Source organism: Pecten maximus, chromosome 1 (assembly GCF_902652985.1).
Source record: "Pecten maximus chromosome 1, xPecMax1.1, whole genome shotgun sequence".
Classification (NCBI taxonomy): Eukaryota; Metazoa; Mollusca; class Bivalvia; order Pectinida; family Pectinidae; genus Pecten; species Pecten maximus.
In genome coordinates this window covers 39,851,002-39,866,152 of record NC_047015.1, presented here as the reverse complement: position 1 = coordinate 39,866,152, position 15,151 = coordinate 39,851,002, and the positions used below count along the sequence as shown (strand labels likewise).

The 15,151-nt window shown below is 34.5% G+C and overlaps 1 protein-coding gene across 3 annotated transcripts in view; it reads left to right on the top strand.

Moving 5' to 3' along the window:
* Positions 1-14,834, top strand: part of LOC117333587 (poly(A)-specific ribonuclease PARN-like) — a 28,855-nt gene extending 14,021 nt beyond the window's left edge. The window contains exons 17-22 of one of the 3 annotated variants that reach the window (XM_033892953.1): positions 1,043-1,098; positions 1,478-1,564; positions 2,099-2,173; positions 2,730-2,889; positions 8,285-8,394; positions 14,607-14,834. In XM_033892953.1, coding sequence (XP_033748844.1) covers positions 1,043-1,098; positions 1,478-1,564; positions 2,099-2,173; positions 2,730-2,889; positions 8,285-8,394; positions 14,607-14,650 — 532 coding nt within the window. In that variant the 3' untranslated portion in view covers positions 14,651-14,834. Of the gene's footprint in view, positions 1-1,042; positions 1,099-1,477; positions 1,565-2,098; positions 2,174-2,729; positions 2,890-8,263; positions 8,395-14,606 lie in introns of all 3 variants that reach the window. The other 2 variants (XM_033892945.1, XM_033892960.1) reach the window with 2 other exon arrangements.
* The last annotated feature ends 317 nt before the right edge of the window (positions 14,835-15,151 follow it).

Here is a 15,151-nt window from a genome sequence, read left to right as displayed (position 1 = left end):
ACTCCTATATTAAACACCCATTAACCAATCTAACCATTCTATAACTCCTATATTAAACACCTATTAACCAATCCAACCATTCTGTAACTCCTATATTAAACACCCATTAATATAACCATTCTGTAACTCCTATATTAAACACTTATTAACCAATCAAACCATTCTGTAACTCCTATATTAAACACCCATTAACCAATCTAACCATTTTGTAACTCCTATATTAAACACCTATTAACCAATCCAACCATTCTGTAACTCCTATATTAAGCACCTATTAACCAATCTAACCATTCTATAACTCCTATATTAAACACCCATTAATCAATCCAACCATTCTATAACTCCTATATAAAACACCCATTAACCAATCTAACCATTTTGTAACTCCTATATTAAACACCTATTAACCAATCTAACCATTCTGGAACTCCTATATTAAACACCCATTAATCAATCCAACCATTCTATAACTCCTATATAAAACACCCATTAATCAATCCAACCATTCTATAACTCCTATATAAAACACCCATTAACCAATCTAACCATTTTGTAACTCCTATATTAAACACCTATTAACCAATCTAACCATTTTGTAACTCCTATATTAAACACCTATTAACCAATCTAACCATTCTGGAACTCCTATATTAAACACCCATTAATCAATCTAACCATTCTGTAACTCCTATATTAAACACCTATTAACCAATCTAACCATTCTATAACTCCTATATTAAACACCTATTAAACAATTTAACCATTCTGTAACTCCTATATTAAACACCCATTAACCAATCCAACAATCCTGGTGCATTGAATTCAGTTGTTCAGACTTTAAAAAAAATGATTCTGAATGTTAGATATCTATTTGACTTTGACAGCATTTTTTTTTTTTTTTTTGCCAACTTTCCAAGCCAGTTAAACTGAATGGGTATTTTTATAAATGACATTGAAAAGATCTCATAGAGTACTGTCTAATATGAGAATTGTTGCTTTATAATTTTATTTATTTATGTATTTATTTTAACTATTTTTATAGACTGTTCCTGATGCGAGTTTATGATATCCCATATCTTAACCTAGGTGGCCAAGATTGTGAGTGAAATTATCTCCCTTTGACTGTCGTTGGAGTGATGTTCAAGATAAAGGAAATTGTTGTGGAAAATTATAAATTTAAAACTATTCTGCTTTTTATATAAAGATAATTTCATGATTTATAAGTTTCCAAATGTCTTTAAATATTTCTGAATATCATTAATGATAATAAAAAAAATATCATTGTATAATCTGATACCAGTAATTCTGAAAGTGTAGATTTTTCAAGAATATAGGATTATATGGTATTAAAAAGGAATAAGAGATTAACTGCATGAAAGAAATATTCTACAGTTTTTTTCAGATCATGACAAAATTTGAATTAATATTACTCCACTTCCATGAACATGCTACAGTCCAGGAAACACTTCTGTTTCAGTGACTCCAAACAGAGACCATGTGTTCCATTTAACATTTCCCAAGGAGTGGAAGACCAGTGATATTGTTCATCTATTCTCTCCCTTTGGTCAGTAATCTCCTGACATCCACTTTCTATCAAACCTTTAGGAACCAGGCCTACATTATAGGATAAATAATGTTAAAAATTGATGCTGGAGACAGTTTTATTTAATACTGTATATTAGATAGCATTGCTTTTTGGCTTATTATCTCCCTTTGATTAGTAAATCTACTGCTAACATTGCTGAACACTCAGTATTCTAATCGATCTGACATTGTAACATTATAGGATCAATGTTAAAATGCAGTTTGTCACTGTATGAAAAATATATGGCATTTCAAATCATGAGCTGTTCCTGGTGTAAAAACATCAGATTTGGTCCTTGGCAGTTTATTAACATCCATAATGTATACAAATAAGATAGTTTTGATAAAATTCTAATAAATCTTCTGATAACTGGCATCAGTTCCAAATAGTTAGTCAGATTAGCTGAATTTAGCAGCCAGGCTATATGTTAAACATGACACTTCATTGTTTTGAAGGGTTTTCAATTAATTTGATGAAGTGGTTTTGTCTACAACTTCAATATGAAACTTACAGGTGGTTCACAGATATTCTGGCTAAACGATACATCGGCATTCGCATCACTTCATTTTAAAGAAGATGCACAAAAAGGTAATTATTCAGATGTTTAAGTTTGGTTTGGTTTGGTTTATTTTGTTTAACGTCCTATTAACAGCTAAGGTCATTTAAGGACGGCCTCCCGTGTGTGCGACATGCATGCGTGTGGTGAGTGCGAATGTGTGTTTTGGGAGGCTGCGGTATGTTCGTGTTGAGTCTCCTTGTGATAGGCCGGAACTTTTGCCGATTTATAGTGCTATCTCGCTGAAGCATACTGCCGAAGACACCCAGCAGCACACCCCACCCGGTCACATTATACTGACAACGGGCGAACCAGTCGTCCCACTCCAAATATGCTGAGCGCTAAGATGTTTAAGCAATCTTTAAAAACTTGTATATCTTAGGAGGGGTAGGAGTAATGTGTTTGAAAATTTCTTTTAAATTTGAGCTATTGAGAAATAATCGGGAATTTTGAAGAAAATGTGATAAATGAAATAATGTAATCTATAAGTTGTGTTTTTTTCGAAAAATAACTTTTTAGATCAACAGCAAAATTCCTTTTCTGATATCCAGCAACTTACTGTACAATATGTGTCTCTGATTGTGACAGCACTGCAGAGCCTGCGTCAACCTGGAACAGTGTACACTATCAGGACCTTCCAGCAGTACCAACACAGCAAGGAAGGTGGCCAGATGGCGTCTCGCAAACGGTCGACAACCAGCACAGAAAACAACATTGCAAACAAGAAAAGAAAGTCCCTCAATGTTGAGTATGTTTCTTCTACAGTTTATTAGTTAACTGTACTGTAAATCAAATCTCAAACCAGCTGATGATTGGAGTTAATACTACCGTTATGCTTCAAATTTTACTCTAAATTAATCTCTTTGTAAAAGATCTTTTAGGCATCATAGTCATAGAGTTTTCATGAAGATAAAGGCATGACATAAATTCTCAGTAGAGCATAGCAATATTCATTATTTCATTAAGTCCCCTTTGGAAGACTCTTTATGTTTAAGGATTCAAAATATTAAAAAGACATCATGGATTCTATGAAGAATTATTATAAATATCACAAATAAATACACGTATATAGTAAGCCTTTGGTCAGTTTGAATTTGCAGATATCGTGATCAAACACATATTTTTTTATACAAACAATAAATTTTTCCAGCTAGTGATAGTTCAAACTCTGATTGTCTATAATTGACCCTGTTTCAGAGAGTTCGAACATGTTTAATGAAGTAATTAAGATTTTCTTTGGCAAACTCCATTGAAAGCTCGCAATGACAGACATCAATAAAATGCTAAGACTTTGATGACAAACATGTTTAGGGTAATGGGTTGTAGGTATGTTCATTGCTGTACAGCTGTAACAAACGTATCATAGATATAGTCCACAGATTTTAGGAATGATTGAACTTGTTTTTTACATTGTAAATATACATTGTGTATAAGACAGCTGTATAAGACAGCTGTTTGGAACACTATGCCCCAACAATGTATATTTTATAACATCAGTACAAGCTGATGTTATGCTATATATGGCAAACTAAAATATCACCTGTGAATTGTCAAATACAGTGTTAACTCAGCATTTGATTATTTAATTGTAATCAGACATTCCTTAATTATTACCAATCAGGGTATAATTACCTGTAAACCTGCACCCTCACACTGACGAGGTAGAGAAGGTCATGTGAGGGTCGCGATAAAGTTGAAAGGATTGGTCGCCTGATTATGAAGAGTGAAGAAATTAGCATCCATGTCCTATCAAAACAATCCATGGGTGACTTTGAAGGTGTCAAATCAGTTTGGTAGATATTAGGACTATATTAAGTCACTTGGTTGTGTCTTGATTTACACTTCGTCAAGATCTTTGCTGATAAAGACTCCGATAGTTTGAACTCACTCTTATTTTATGAAGCATAGTTTTGTATCATTGAACACGTTCATTTATTTATTTTTTTTAACTGACCAAAGATTTACCATAAGTGAAATTAAACTTACAATGTTGTTGCTCTGGTTCTGTTTCATAAAGATTTGTTTAAAAGCCAATATTTTCCTACCAGAGGGCATTAAGAGATTTTTTTACAAGCAAATATTTGCCCACCAGAGGGCGCTAAATATGTTTGCAGCTTTATTTGGTGTTGGCTTTTCCTAAAACTGAAACTTATCACACTGGATATAAGCTACATGCCACTAAACTGTTAAGTACAGATTCTAATTCAGTAATTGAATTAAAGAAAAAATCTATTTCAATAGTTGACTAAATTGTCCCTTTAAAATGTAGATGGTCGGAAAGATAATGCTTATGATGCTTAAATTGAAATAGGATGTTAAAGCAGTAAAAACATTGACAGTAAAAGGAAAACTAGTTCACATCGAACAAATTTAATTGACATATCCTATTTTACTTACCAATATTTCACAATGGTAGCTAAAAGCTAGAACTGCAAGCTTGGGTTTCATTTATTTTTTGTTGGTTGAAAAGTTTTATGTTACAGACAAATTCTTGGTTTATTTTTAAAACAACTTAACTAATTCCCAAGGTAATTTAATTGCATAAATTAAGTTTTCAGAAATGATAATATCTCATTTGGCAAGGTACAATAATTGCATTAATTAATTGCTTATGGACCAAAGTATGTTTGATTAGGAACTTTCCTCTCATAAAGTTTGTGTAGGTGTTTAATATCATGAGGCTAATATTTATGATGTAAAGAGGATCTTATATTACATGAGTGGCTATTTAATATGGACAGTTATTTGATTTAAATCAAGTTCAATACCGGTAATTTGATATGCCACAAGCCTTTAGTCGACTGGTCTATCTCATCATTTATTAGCGAGTTTATTAAATTTCATACCACATAGCCTCCAATATACAGTTCTGTCTATCACACAGCTAGCCTCTATAATATACAGTTCTGTCTATCACACAGCTAGCCTCTATAATATACAGTTCTGTGTATCACACAGCTAGCCTCTATAATATACAGTTCTGTCTATCACACAGCTAGCCTCTATAATATACAGTTCTGTCTATCACACAGCTAGCCTCTATAATATACAGTTCTGTCTATCACACAGCTCATATTTATGTGGATATAAGTAAAAAATGTTCAAAGTTTCTGTATAAGACAGACAAATTTAGGCTCTGACAGTACATCTTTCACTGCAGCGCCAATCATCATTCATGTGACATCATAAAGTATTTGTGACATCACAATAGTGTTGTCTTCCGATATTTATGACATGGCCATATCACATGGTAGAGCAGGCCAGGTGTGTGATAAATGTTTGTATTAAATAAAAGTGTATATATTATATGATGCATGTCCATTGAGTAGTCAGTATTCTAATAGAACGTGGTTATTGATATATGCTGATTTTCATTTATTTATCTGACAATGATGGCATGCCTGCTAATAAGCCCAACTATCTGTATTGAAGTTCAATATGAATATTAACAAATGCTATGTCATTGTCCTGAAATAAGACATCTTCAGTTTGAGTGAAAGTTTAAGTTTTGTCACCCTGGGCACATTATAGGTTAGATATGGTAATGTTGGGTATAACCACTAGTTTCTTGCCATGTTCATAAGTGAATATTACAAATGCATGTAGCATATCATATTTGTGTATATTGAACATATCAGCTTTATTAAGTCCACCATTATCAGATGGTGTGCTATAGTCAAATCACATTTCGTCCGTTGTCAAGCGTACGCGTCTATCACACGTCCAGCAGTCACTCCATCCGTCCATAAGCAAAACTTGTAATCGCTATTTCTCAGAAAGTTCTTCATGGATCTTTCTCAGATTTTATTTGTAGGTTCCCTTGGTTCCTATTTGTTCCTTTTTGAGACTGATTGGAAAACAAGATCGTTGACAGGCAGCCATTTTGGATTTTGACAGTTGAAGTTTGTAATCTCTTTTTCCACAAATTAAAGTTTTTCCTTTTGTGACTTAGCTGAAACTTGAATTCAGATAATACAAGTTGGTTGTCACTATTTCTCAGAGGTACCTCAATGATATATTTGTAAATTAATCTGTGATTTCCCCTTGATATACCTAATTGTGCATGTTCTATTTTGGGACTAACCTGAAAACAAGAAAACAATCCGATGGCTATTTTGAATTTTCCCTATTTCTCAGGGTTTTTCAGGGTCCTTTCAAATTTCACTTGAACATTCTCTGTGCATGGTCCCTAGTTGTTTATGTTCTGATTTAAGACTGATTAGAAAATTAGAATCTCCGATAGTGGGAACTTCAAAATTTATTAATTATAGTTATTTACTCTTAAAGTTCTTACAATTATCCAATATGGATCATCCGATGGTGGGCGCCAAGATCCTTCTAGTAATTGGAATGTATCTTTGACTTGTGTTTGCACAATTATGATACAGAATTATTTGCTCTAATATTATGAATTTTAGGCCTGAATAGATTTAATCTGTACATATACTTGTGCTTGAATAGTATTAACATTGCTAGTAGGATATAATTATGCAATGCACTCTTATGCTAATTGATGTGTTTGTTCAGCTTGTAGATTCATTCATTATAATACTTTATATTAATATAGAGATTGTGTAGCGCCTCCTTAACCATGCCACTAGCTACTAATACAGAAACCCAGCAATATGGTTTATGGAGTTGTTTCCCTTTTTCATAATCCATACCAATACAAAATGTATTGAAAAATGTATTAACAAAAGTCAAGTGCATACAGTATTGTCCTAGACTTGCCTTTTCCATCTTGAAAAATCTTGAAAGTACTTTCGACTTGAATTGAAAAGTTTTGAGTACTGGTTCATGGCCGGGAAAAGTCCTTGATAATCTTGTTCAGACTCCTGTGTTCCATATATATATGTTACACACAGAGACATGAATATGGTAATGTGTACTTTTAGTCTATATTAACAGAGCAAGACTTAATTTATGCAATGGTGACAATTTAATTTAAAGAAAAATTGCACTCCCAAGTCTCAAACTGATAGACATCAAGAAAATGTGTCACTAAGCGATGAAATCACAGATGTATGAAACATGTGAATTATCAGGAATTACAAAAATGCTTCTATAAAATTGATTTCATTCTTTATAGAAATCTCCCATTGTTAATTATCAAGAGCTTTAATAAAATCATAACATCTTGACTTTGGTTTGACCAAATCTATATTACCCTGGACAAAATTTAAGGGGCACTTTCCTTCTCCAGTATTCTACATGTTTTGGTATTTCCTACTACTAATTTAGATGGCTAGCTATAGATATCCACAGGGGGTCACACTAGCTCAGTTGGTTAGAGTGCCTGCTGGGTAATCTCAGGTAAAGATCTGAAGTGCATGGTTTACCGCTCCCTACCAGTGTGAGTTTGTGTTTCTCGGAAAGCTGAGAAACAGGCTGGTCTGTACTGTTGTTGTTGTGCCCTTGGGCAAGACACTTAATAACCTTAACTACTCTGGATGGCATGTGACGGGCCTCCTGTATATTGTTCAGTGAAGTTGTCACCAACTACTACAAGGAGACCCTGCCTCTAAGTGACCCTATCTGTTCACGGGGCGATAAAACCAACAGACAACCAAACAAGATATTCACAGGTACAACAAGATATTTAAGGATCCAATTGTCCCTTTTTGAAAACTATCCAGCTGCTTACTAGATTCCCAAACAAATTCATTATTTTACTTCCTTTTTCTTACCTTAATCCAAAGCAGACACTCCAGATATGGTTTCCCTCTAGGGATTTTAGGGTGCATTTTTCCTCATCCAAAATTCCAGCCAGATATTTTATTGACTTACCCTCACTTTACCATTTAATCCAGTCACTACTAATCTGGGTAAATCAAACTATTAATCCAAAAGTTTTATCATCTTTTCTTTCTTTGCTTCCATTTTCTCCTTATCTACCATTTCCTTTTCTGGATTACAGTCCAGCTATTCTAGGCAATCCATCCACTGCCTGACCTATCTACAACAGATAAAACCTTTACTGCTAACATTAACAATGGTTAGATTATATTAGCATGCCTGTGGATGTGTAATGCATTGAGTACAGTAACAGATGCGCATGCTGTGTGTTTAGTTGTGCACGTGGCTTAAGTAGTAATAGTCCATCATAATGTCCTTCGCTGCAGAGCTGCCCCATTTGTATCTAGGTCAATCACACCTCCAATCCCAGAGGAAAATACAGAGAACATTGATGAACCAAACGGAAAACATACAGACAACACTAAAGCTATGGAAACAGAAAGTAGCAATGTTGAAGGTAATTATCAGTCATTTTACAACCTATGTTTCACCATGTAATGTGCACATTAATTTAATTTCCAAGGAAATTTGTGGCCATTAATTAATAATGCAGCATGCTGGGGGGAATGGCTACCAAGTTTGGTCAAATCAATGACCTAGAACCACTTTCAGGGGTAAAATATGCAACAACTTCTTTTAGATAACCAAGAGGCCCAAGAAACTTATGTTGGGCTAGTAAAATGCTGTGGTGAATTGCTACTAAGTTTCCTCAAATGAATGACCTTGACTGACTTTCAATGTCACAGCAGTCAATTGTGCTAAAATCCATTCGAAAACATCTTCCCAATATTTAAGATGCTTTGGCATATTTGGCATGCAGCATGTTGGACTGAAGTGCTACCAAATTTGTTCATTGAGCTACTTTCAAGGACACAAGTGGTCAAATATTCTTAGATATTCAAACAACTTTTTCTTCATAGCAAAGAAGCCCAGAGGTCTTATGTTTTGCATTTTAAAATGACCTAGGGCATTGATATTCAAATGATTGACCTGAAGATATTTTTCAAGGTCATTGAAATAAAAAATATTTACATTTAACCCACTTCTCAGATCAATGACAGGTAATTGTTACAAGTCCATTGGGCTTCTTGTTGCTTAATTGCAATTTCTTTATTCACGATTATAGAAATCTGTGACACCTTAAATCACTCATCATTAATTATTTCTGATTTTATTACTTTTAATAACTATTAAGTTATTATGGTCATGAAATGTAGTAATAACTTATCTAAAATTACCATAAAATGTCTTAATGGCCATTTCATTGCAGTCTGCAAAGTTCGATTTGATTTTAATTAATAGATTACATTAATGGTCATTAAAATATTCAGTATGTTGATAGCTGTTAAATACCATAATGAATTACCTAGAATTCTACATGTTTTAATGACTTTCTTATTGATGGGAACAGTGAAAAAAGTTAAAAAAAAAAAAAAAATAGATAACAATTGTTTTTGTCCTAATAGAGGTTGGTTTTGTATTGTTTTGTTTTAACATCCTATCAACAGCCTCGGTCATTTTAGAACAGGTCCTAATGGAGAAAGTGGGTTGTTAACTTAGCAGTTATGCTATGGTCACAAAGATCGGCCGGTATCCGGGGATAGGGGTAATCGGGTGTACACCGCTGGTTTTGGCCATTGTTCCGACATCGGACAACACCGGTAAAAAAATTGGTCTCACATCATTTACATAAATGGCACCGTCCGGAGGCCGTCTGGTAATCGTACAGCGTCTGTTTCCCAAGAGAAATTTTGGGGGGGGGGTCGGCGAGGCAGTGAATACCGACCGAACATCTACGTAATACTAATCGGCCGATTATCCTATGATGTCCGGGCGATAACCGGCCTATTCACCGGACATTATACGAATATCGCCCGAGTATCCTACGGACAACGAACGATACTTGTAACATCCCCGGCCGAATGTCGGGCGATTATCGGGCGGTGTGATTACCGCTCGATTCCCGGCCGGATATCGGACGATACTTAAACGATGTGTGAAGGATATGTGGCCGATTATGAAAATCAACGGGACACCAGAGAAAGAATGGGCTAGGCAAAAGTTTCCCCACTACCATAGCTGATAGGGGGTAAAGAATGGGCTAGGCAAAAGTTTCCCCACTACCATAGCTGATAGGGGGTAAAGAATGGGCTAGGCAAAAGTTTCCCCACTACCATAGCTGATAGGGGGTAAAGAATGGGCTAGGCAAAAGTTTCCCCACTACCATAGCTGATAGGGGGTAAAGAATGGGCTAGGCAAAAGTTTCCTCACTACCATAGCTGATAGGGGTAAAGAATGGGCTAGGCAAAAGTTTCCCCACTACCATAGCTGATAGGGGGTAAAGAATGGACTAGGCAAAAGTTTCCCCACTACCATAGCTGATAGGGGGTAAAGAATGGGCTAGGCAAAAGTTTCCCCACTACCATAGCTGATAGGGGGTAAAGAATGGGCTAGGCAAAAGTTTCCCCACTACCATAGCTGATAGGGGGTAAAGAATGGGCTAGGCAAAAGTTTCCCCACTACCATAGCTGATAGGGGGTAAAGAATGGGCTAGGCAAAAGTTTCCTCACTACCATAGCTGATAGGGGGTAAAGAATGGGCTAGGCAAAAGTTTCCCCACTACCATAGCTGATAGGGGGTAAAGAATGGACTAGGCAAAAGTTTCCCCACTACCATAGCTGATAGGGGGTAAAGAATGGGCTAGGCAAAAGTTTCCCCACTACCATACAGTTGAGTGTAGACTAAAGGTTACACAAAGTGCACTCCGAGTGCACTCCGTTTGGACTTGGAGTGCACTCCGTTTGGACTCCAGGTAAACTTGGAGTGCACTCGGAGTGCACTCCAAGTTTACCTGGAGTCCTATCAGGCCCCAATCCTACCTGGGTCCACATGTATCATATGTACCTGTAACCAAGTACATATATACATGATGTTTATAGATAGATGTATACTCTTATACATTTTGACTCCTTAAACATGTAACAATAAGATATTGCTACTGTTTTATCTTTGTATATATCATCTTATTATTTTGTTGGTTCATTTTTCGCTGGTTAACTAACAGCATCTAATATAATTGATTTTTTTCTATTAGTTCACCCTATATAAAATTAATAGATCTGGCACTTCGTTGAAAAATGTATGAAAGCATTCCTTTGATTTTAAGAGTTTTAACAATTAAGCCACGTCAAATAGTAGAAAATTGGCAATAAACAAAAATGTATTTGGCAAGTTGTTTGTGGTCTCTCAAAATGTAGGGTTTCATTGTGTACTGGACATAACTTGTACTGGAAGTACTAAGTACTGTTTTTAATATATTTCAAATACTTTTCTTCCAGCAGTGTATATTTATCTTAACATACAACAAAAAAGAAAGGTTTTTTTATCACCTCGATAGCATATTCCGGATCTAATGTCTAATTTTGATTTACAGTTTAACATCAGACTTACATTTCTATTTGGTAAACCAACTTTTTTTTTGTTATGACTGCCTCATTAAATCCAGGTCATACATGGAGTTCTTTTAACAATTATATCAACTTCCAGGTCAATATTTACCTGTACATTGTATATCAAGGGTGATGATTACAGGGGTGTGGAGAAAAGTCAGACTTACACTGACCCCAATAATGACCCCTTCCTTCAAGTTACCTCATAAGGTGTGAAGATCTGGACAGGTGTACACACAGTCATCTAACTAGATAAAGACCCCCCCCCCCCCCCCCCCCCCCCCCCCCCTTAATTGTTAGATGGAAACTGGTCATCATACCTTACCTTTACCTAGCCCGAGTTTCCTCTGGCCCTGACACCATGTCTGGTATGGTGTCAGGGCTAGAGGAAACTCAGGCTGACCTATACCAAGGTCATATAGAATATAGGTACGGACTTGTGACGGTCGATATCTGACACTTCTGAAATTATATGATTGTCCATTCCTATAACAGTATTATAATATTAAAACAGTTATAAGTCATTAATATAAAAAAAAAATATTTGAAAAAAAAAATTTCACACTGGTACTATTATTTTATGTCTTTGATATTATAATGGAAGCATGTATAGAGTATTAGAGGTCAATATGTAAATCAACATAGATATACATAAACAGATACTGTCATTTATTATGGGTAGTCCAGAACTACATACCTGTGTGTACGTTATGTCAGAATATTAATTTAACTAGGTAATGCTCGTAAATATGTACAGTTGTAAATGTATATTTTTCTAATGATACATTTAAATATATAACCTATATAAACTAAAATGATTGTTTATTCTATAATTACTTGCCTGAATTGAGTACATATATGTAGAGAATATCTTATATAAAAAACACATAATTCATTAAATACTGTAAACTTTGAATATTTTGAATAATCAATAACATAATATAGATATATTATCTGAACTTCCTTTACAGTCATGATATATGTACAGTAATAAATATTCTAATTGAAATAATTTTCAATTCCTTAATAAAATGAAATACAATTTACTTACATGTTAATGAAATAATAAGCAATTAACTTTCATAGAAACCTGATTATAGCATAAATTGCATAACTGTCTTTTATGGATCTTAATAAATATAAATTTAACATATAGGCATTATTACCATGTATTAACAATAAAATAAATATTCCTAGTAGACTAAACAAATGTTAATAGTAATATTAACAGAAGAAAAGTAATTTGTAAATATCTATTTATTTATATATAAATTATATTAAAAGCATCGAAGCATTAATACATATATATGATATAGTCTGATTGTAGAACTGGGGTAGGCATGGTGTCTTACAGGACTCCAGGTAGACTCGGAGTCCACTTGGAGTGCACTCCAAGTTTACCTGGAGTCCAAACGGAGTGCACTCCAAGTCCAAATGGAGTGCACTTGGAGTGCACTTGGGTGTAACCTTTAGTCTACACTCAACTGTAGCTGATAGGGGGAAGGAATTTGCTAGCTGATTCTTTCCCCGGGGGAGAAACTTTCAACTAGGGGGGGAAGAATTGGCTAGCTGATTGTTTCCCCAAGGGAAGAAATTGGCTAGCCAATTCTTTCCCCGGGGAAACTTTTACAGGGAGAAAGAATTGACTCCTACACTGGGATTACATCTTAAGCCTAATCGGAAGGGGTTGTGACCTTAGCATTAACTAAAGTTGGCCTACCATGTTTTTTTCTTTCTGATTTAATGTCTATATAGTATATGATTTCCTCCTTGATATCTCAGGAACAATTCGAAGATCATTATAAATTAAAGTAAATTAAAAAAACAAACATTTTAGGAATTTTAATAATTTGAATTTTTTTTTTTCTGTTTTTTTTTTATTTTTATTTTTTTTGGGTAATTTCACTGAGCATAATATTTCACTCTCTGATCATGGTCATAAACTCTACATATCACAAGTCGTATTATTGTGAACCAGATCACCATTCACCACCAGTCTGATTACTTAATTTGTTTATGGGTGTGTATGTCCAATTGACAGAAGAGAAGCATTTCTAACTTGAAATATAATTATGGTTGGTGACTAGTCGATGTGTCAGCACACATATAACGCCCTCATAGGTCGCTCTTCTACATTATATGTAATAAGGTTGTTGGTCATTAGGGCATTTGGTCAGATGTCAAAACACTCTTTCACTTGTGGTATTCAACCTTCTCAGCAAATTAAGCTTTTCATGATGCTGTTGAACGGCATCCTTGTAGGTATCCCACTTTGCACTTTAAAGTTTTTTGGGTAAGTTTTTGAACAGTTGATAAACCCATATGTATGCATCCCACACCCTTCTAATCTAGTATATACATTGATTGCGTTATGAGAGATTTGATATACCTATAGATATATTACAGGGCCACTGTGATGAGGTATATTACACAGGATGTGGTTTTGTGTGAGTAAGCTTGTGTGTTGTGCAATGCCAGACAACAGACTGTGAATCTATAGCCTTCACACCTACACACGTACCACTCTGTATATTGTTAAAACACAACCTTTTGTCATAGTTAATCTGAAGGTCACGTTGAAAGAAAATACTCCCACATCCAAATAATTCTAGATTTTTGAGAGGAATAGACACTTCAATAAAGCCATCACATGTTACATCATTCAGATTAAACACTTGTTCACATGAAGGTTTATTAAAATAGATATAGGAGTGTCCATTTGTCAGCACCAACCTCCGGGCCCAACAGGATAATTTTGTAATAAGTTTCAAAAGGGAAAACAAATTGAGTTGCTCCTGTCAATGAAATATTACAAAGATGGAATATACCTTGTTTTAGCTCATCTCTTCAAGATGTTGGGGAGGGGCTTATGTAGTCACACCAATCAACTTTAATTTGATGCAGTAGAGACTAAATGCTTTTATATTTTTAATTGGTTATGAATTTGCCTATGAATAAATCAGGTTTGGTACAAGTGTTGAAATTGATTGCTGGTATGAAAGGTTCTTGATATTGGCAATTACCGGTAAAGTTGCTAGGAGTCCAGTAATCAATTCAAGTAAATATTTTTTCAAGTGTTGAACAAAATTATGAGATAGAGTTCTGTTATATGTTTTAACTGATTGCTTAAACTGGAATGCTGTTTACTTTATTATTTCAAGTAATTGGTAAAAATATGTTCTTGTAATGTTTTCATCTTCCCTCATTGTTTGGATTTCAGACAAGAAAGCTGAGCAGATGTTTGTGGAGCCAGAGGTTTGGTGATGTGACCTTTGACCTACAGGACAAATACAAAGTGCTAGTGACTACAAATAAATGTTGTGATGGGAAGCGTTTTGTTCAGTACTTAACAATATGATGTTTATACTGAAAGAAATGTTGCAATATTTTCATTGATGATTATAGTGGAAAAAGAAACAACATAATGAAATAAATATTTAAAAACCTATTGGACTGACTCTTTAAAAGAATTTCTTGTTTTTCTTTCAACAAGTTCTCCTCATTAAACCAAGTCAATACCGGTATTCAAAATCTTATTTCAGTAGCTTGCTCGGATGAAGAGTTTGATAATGACAGTGTTAAAAAACAATTTCTTCAGAAAAATCCTGATCATTAAATTAAAGTCAGGGTGATAGACTAGCTGCATTGTGGGATAAATGCTATCAAATATAAACTTTTCATTTTAATTAGAAAACTTCTTCTAAGGACTATACACATGTTTTGTCTTATTAACTTCTCTGATCATTTAATGGTAGATACAAGCTA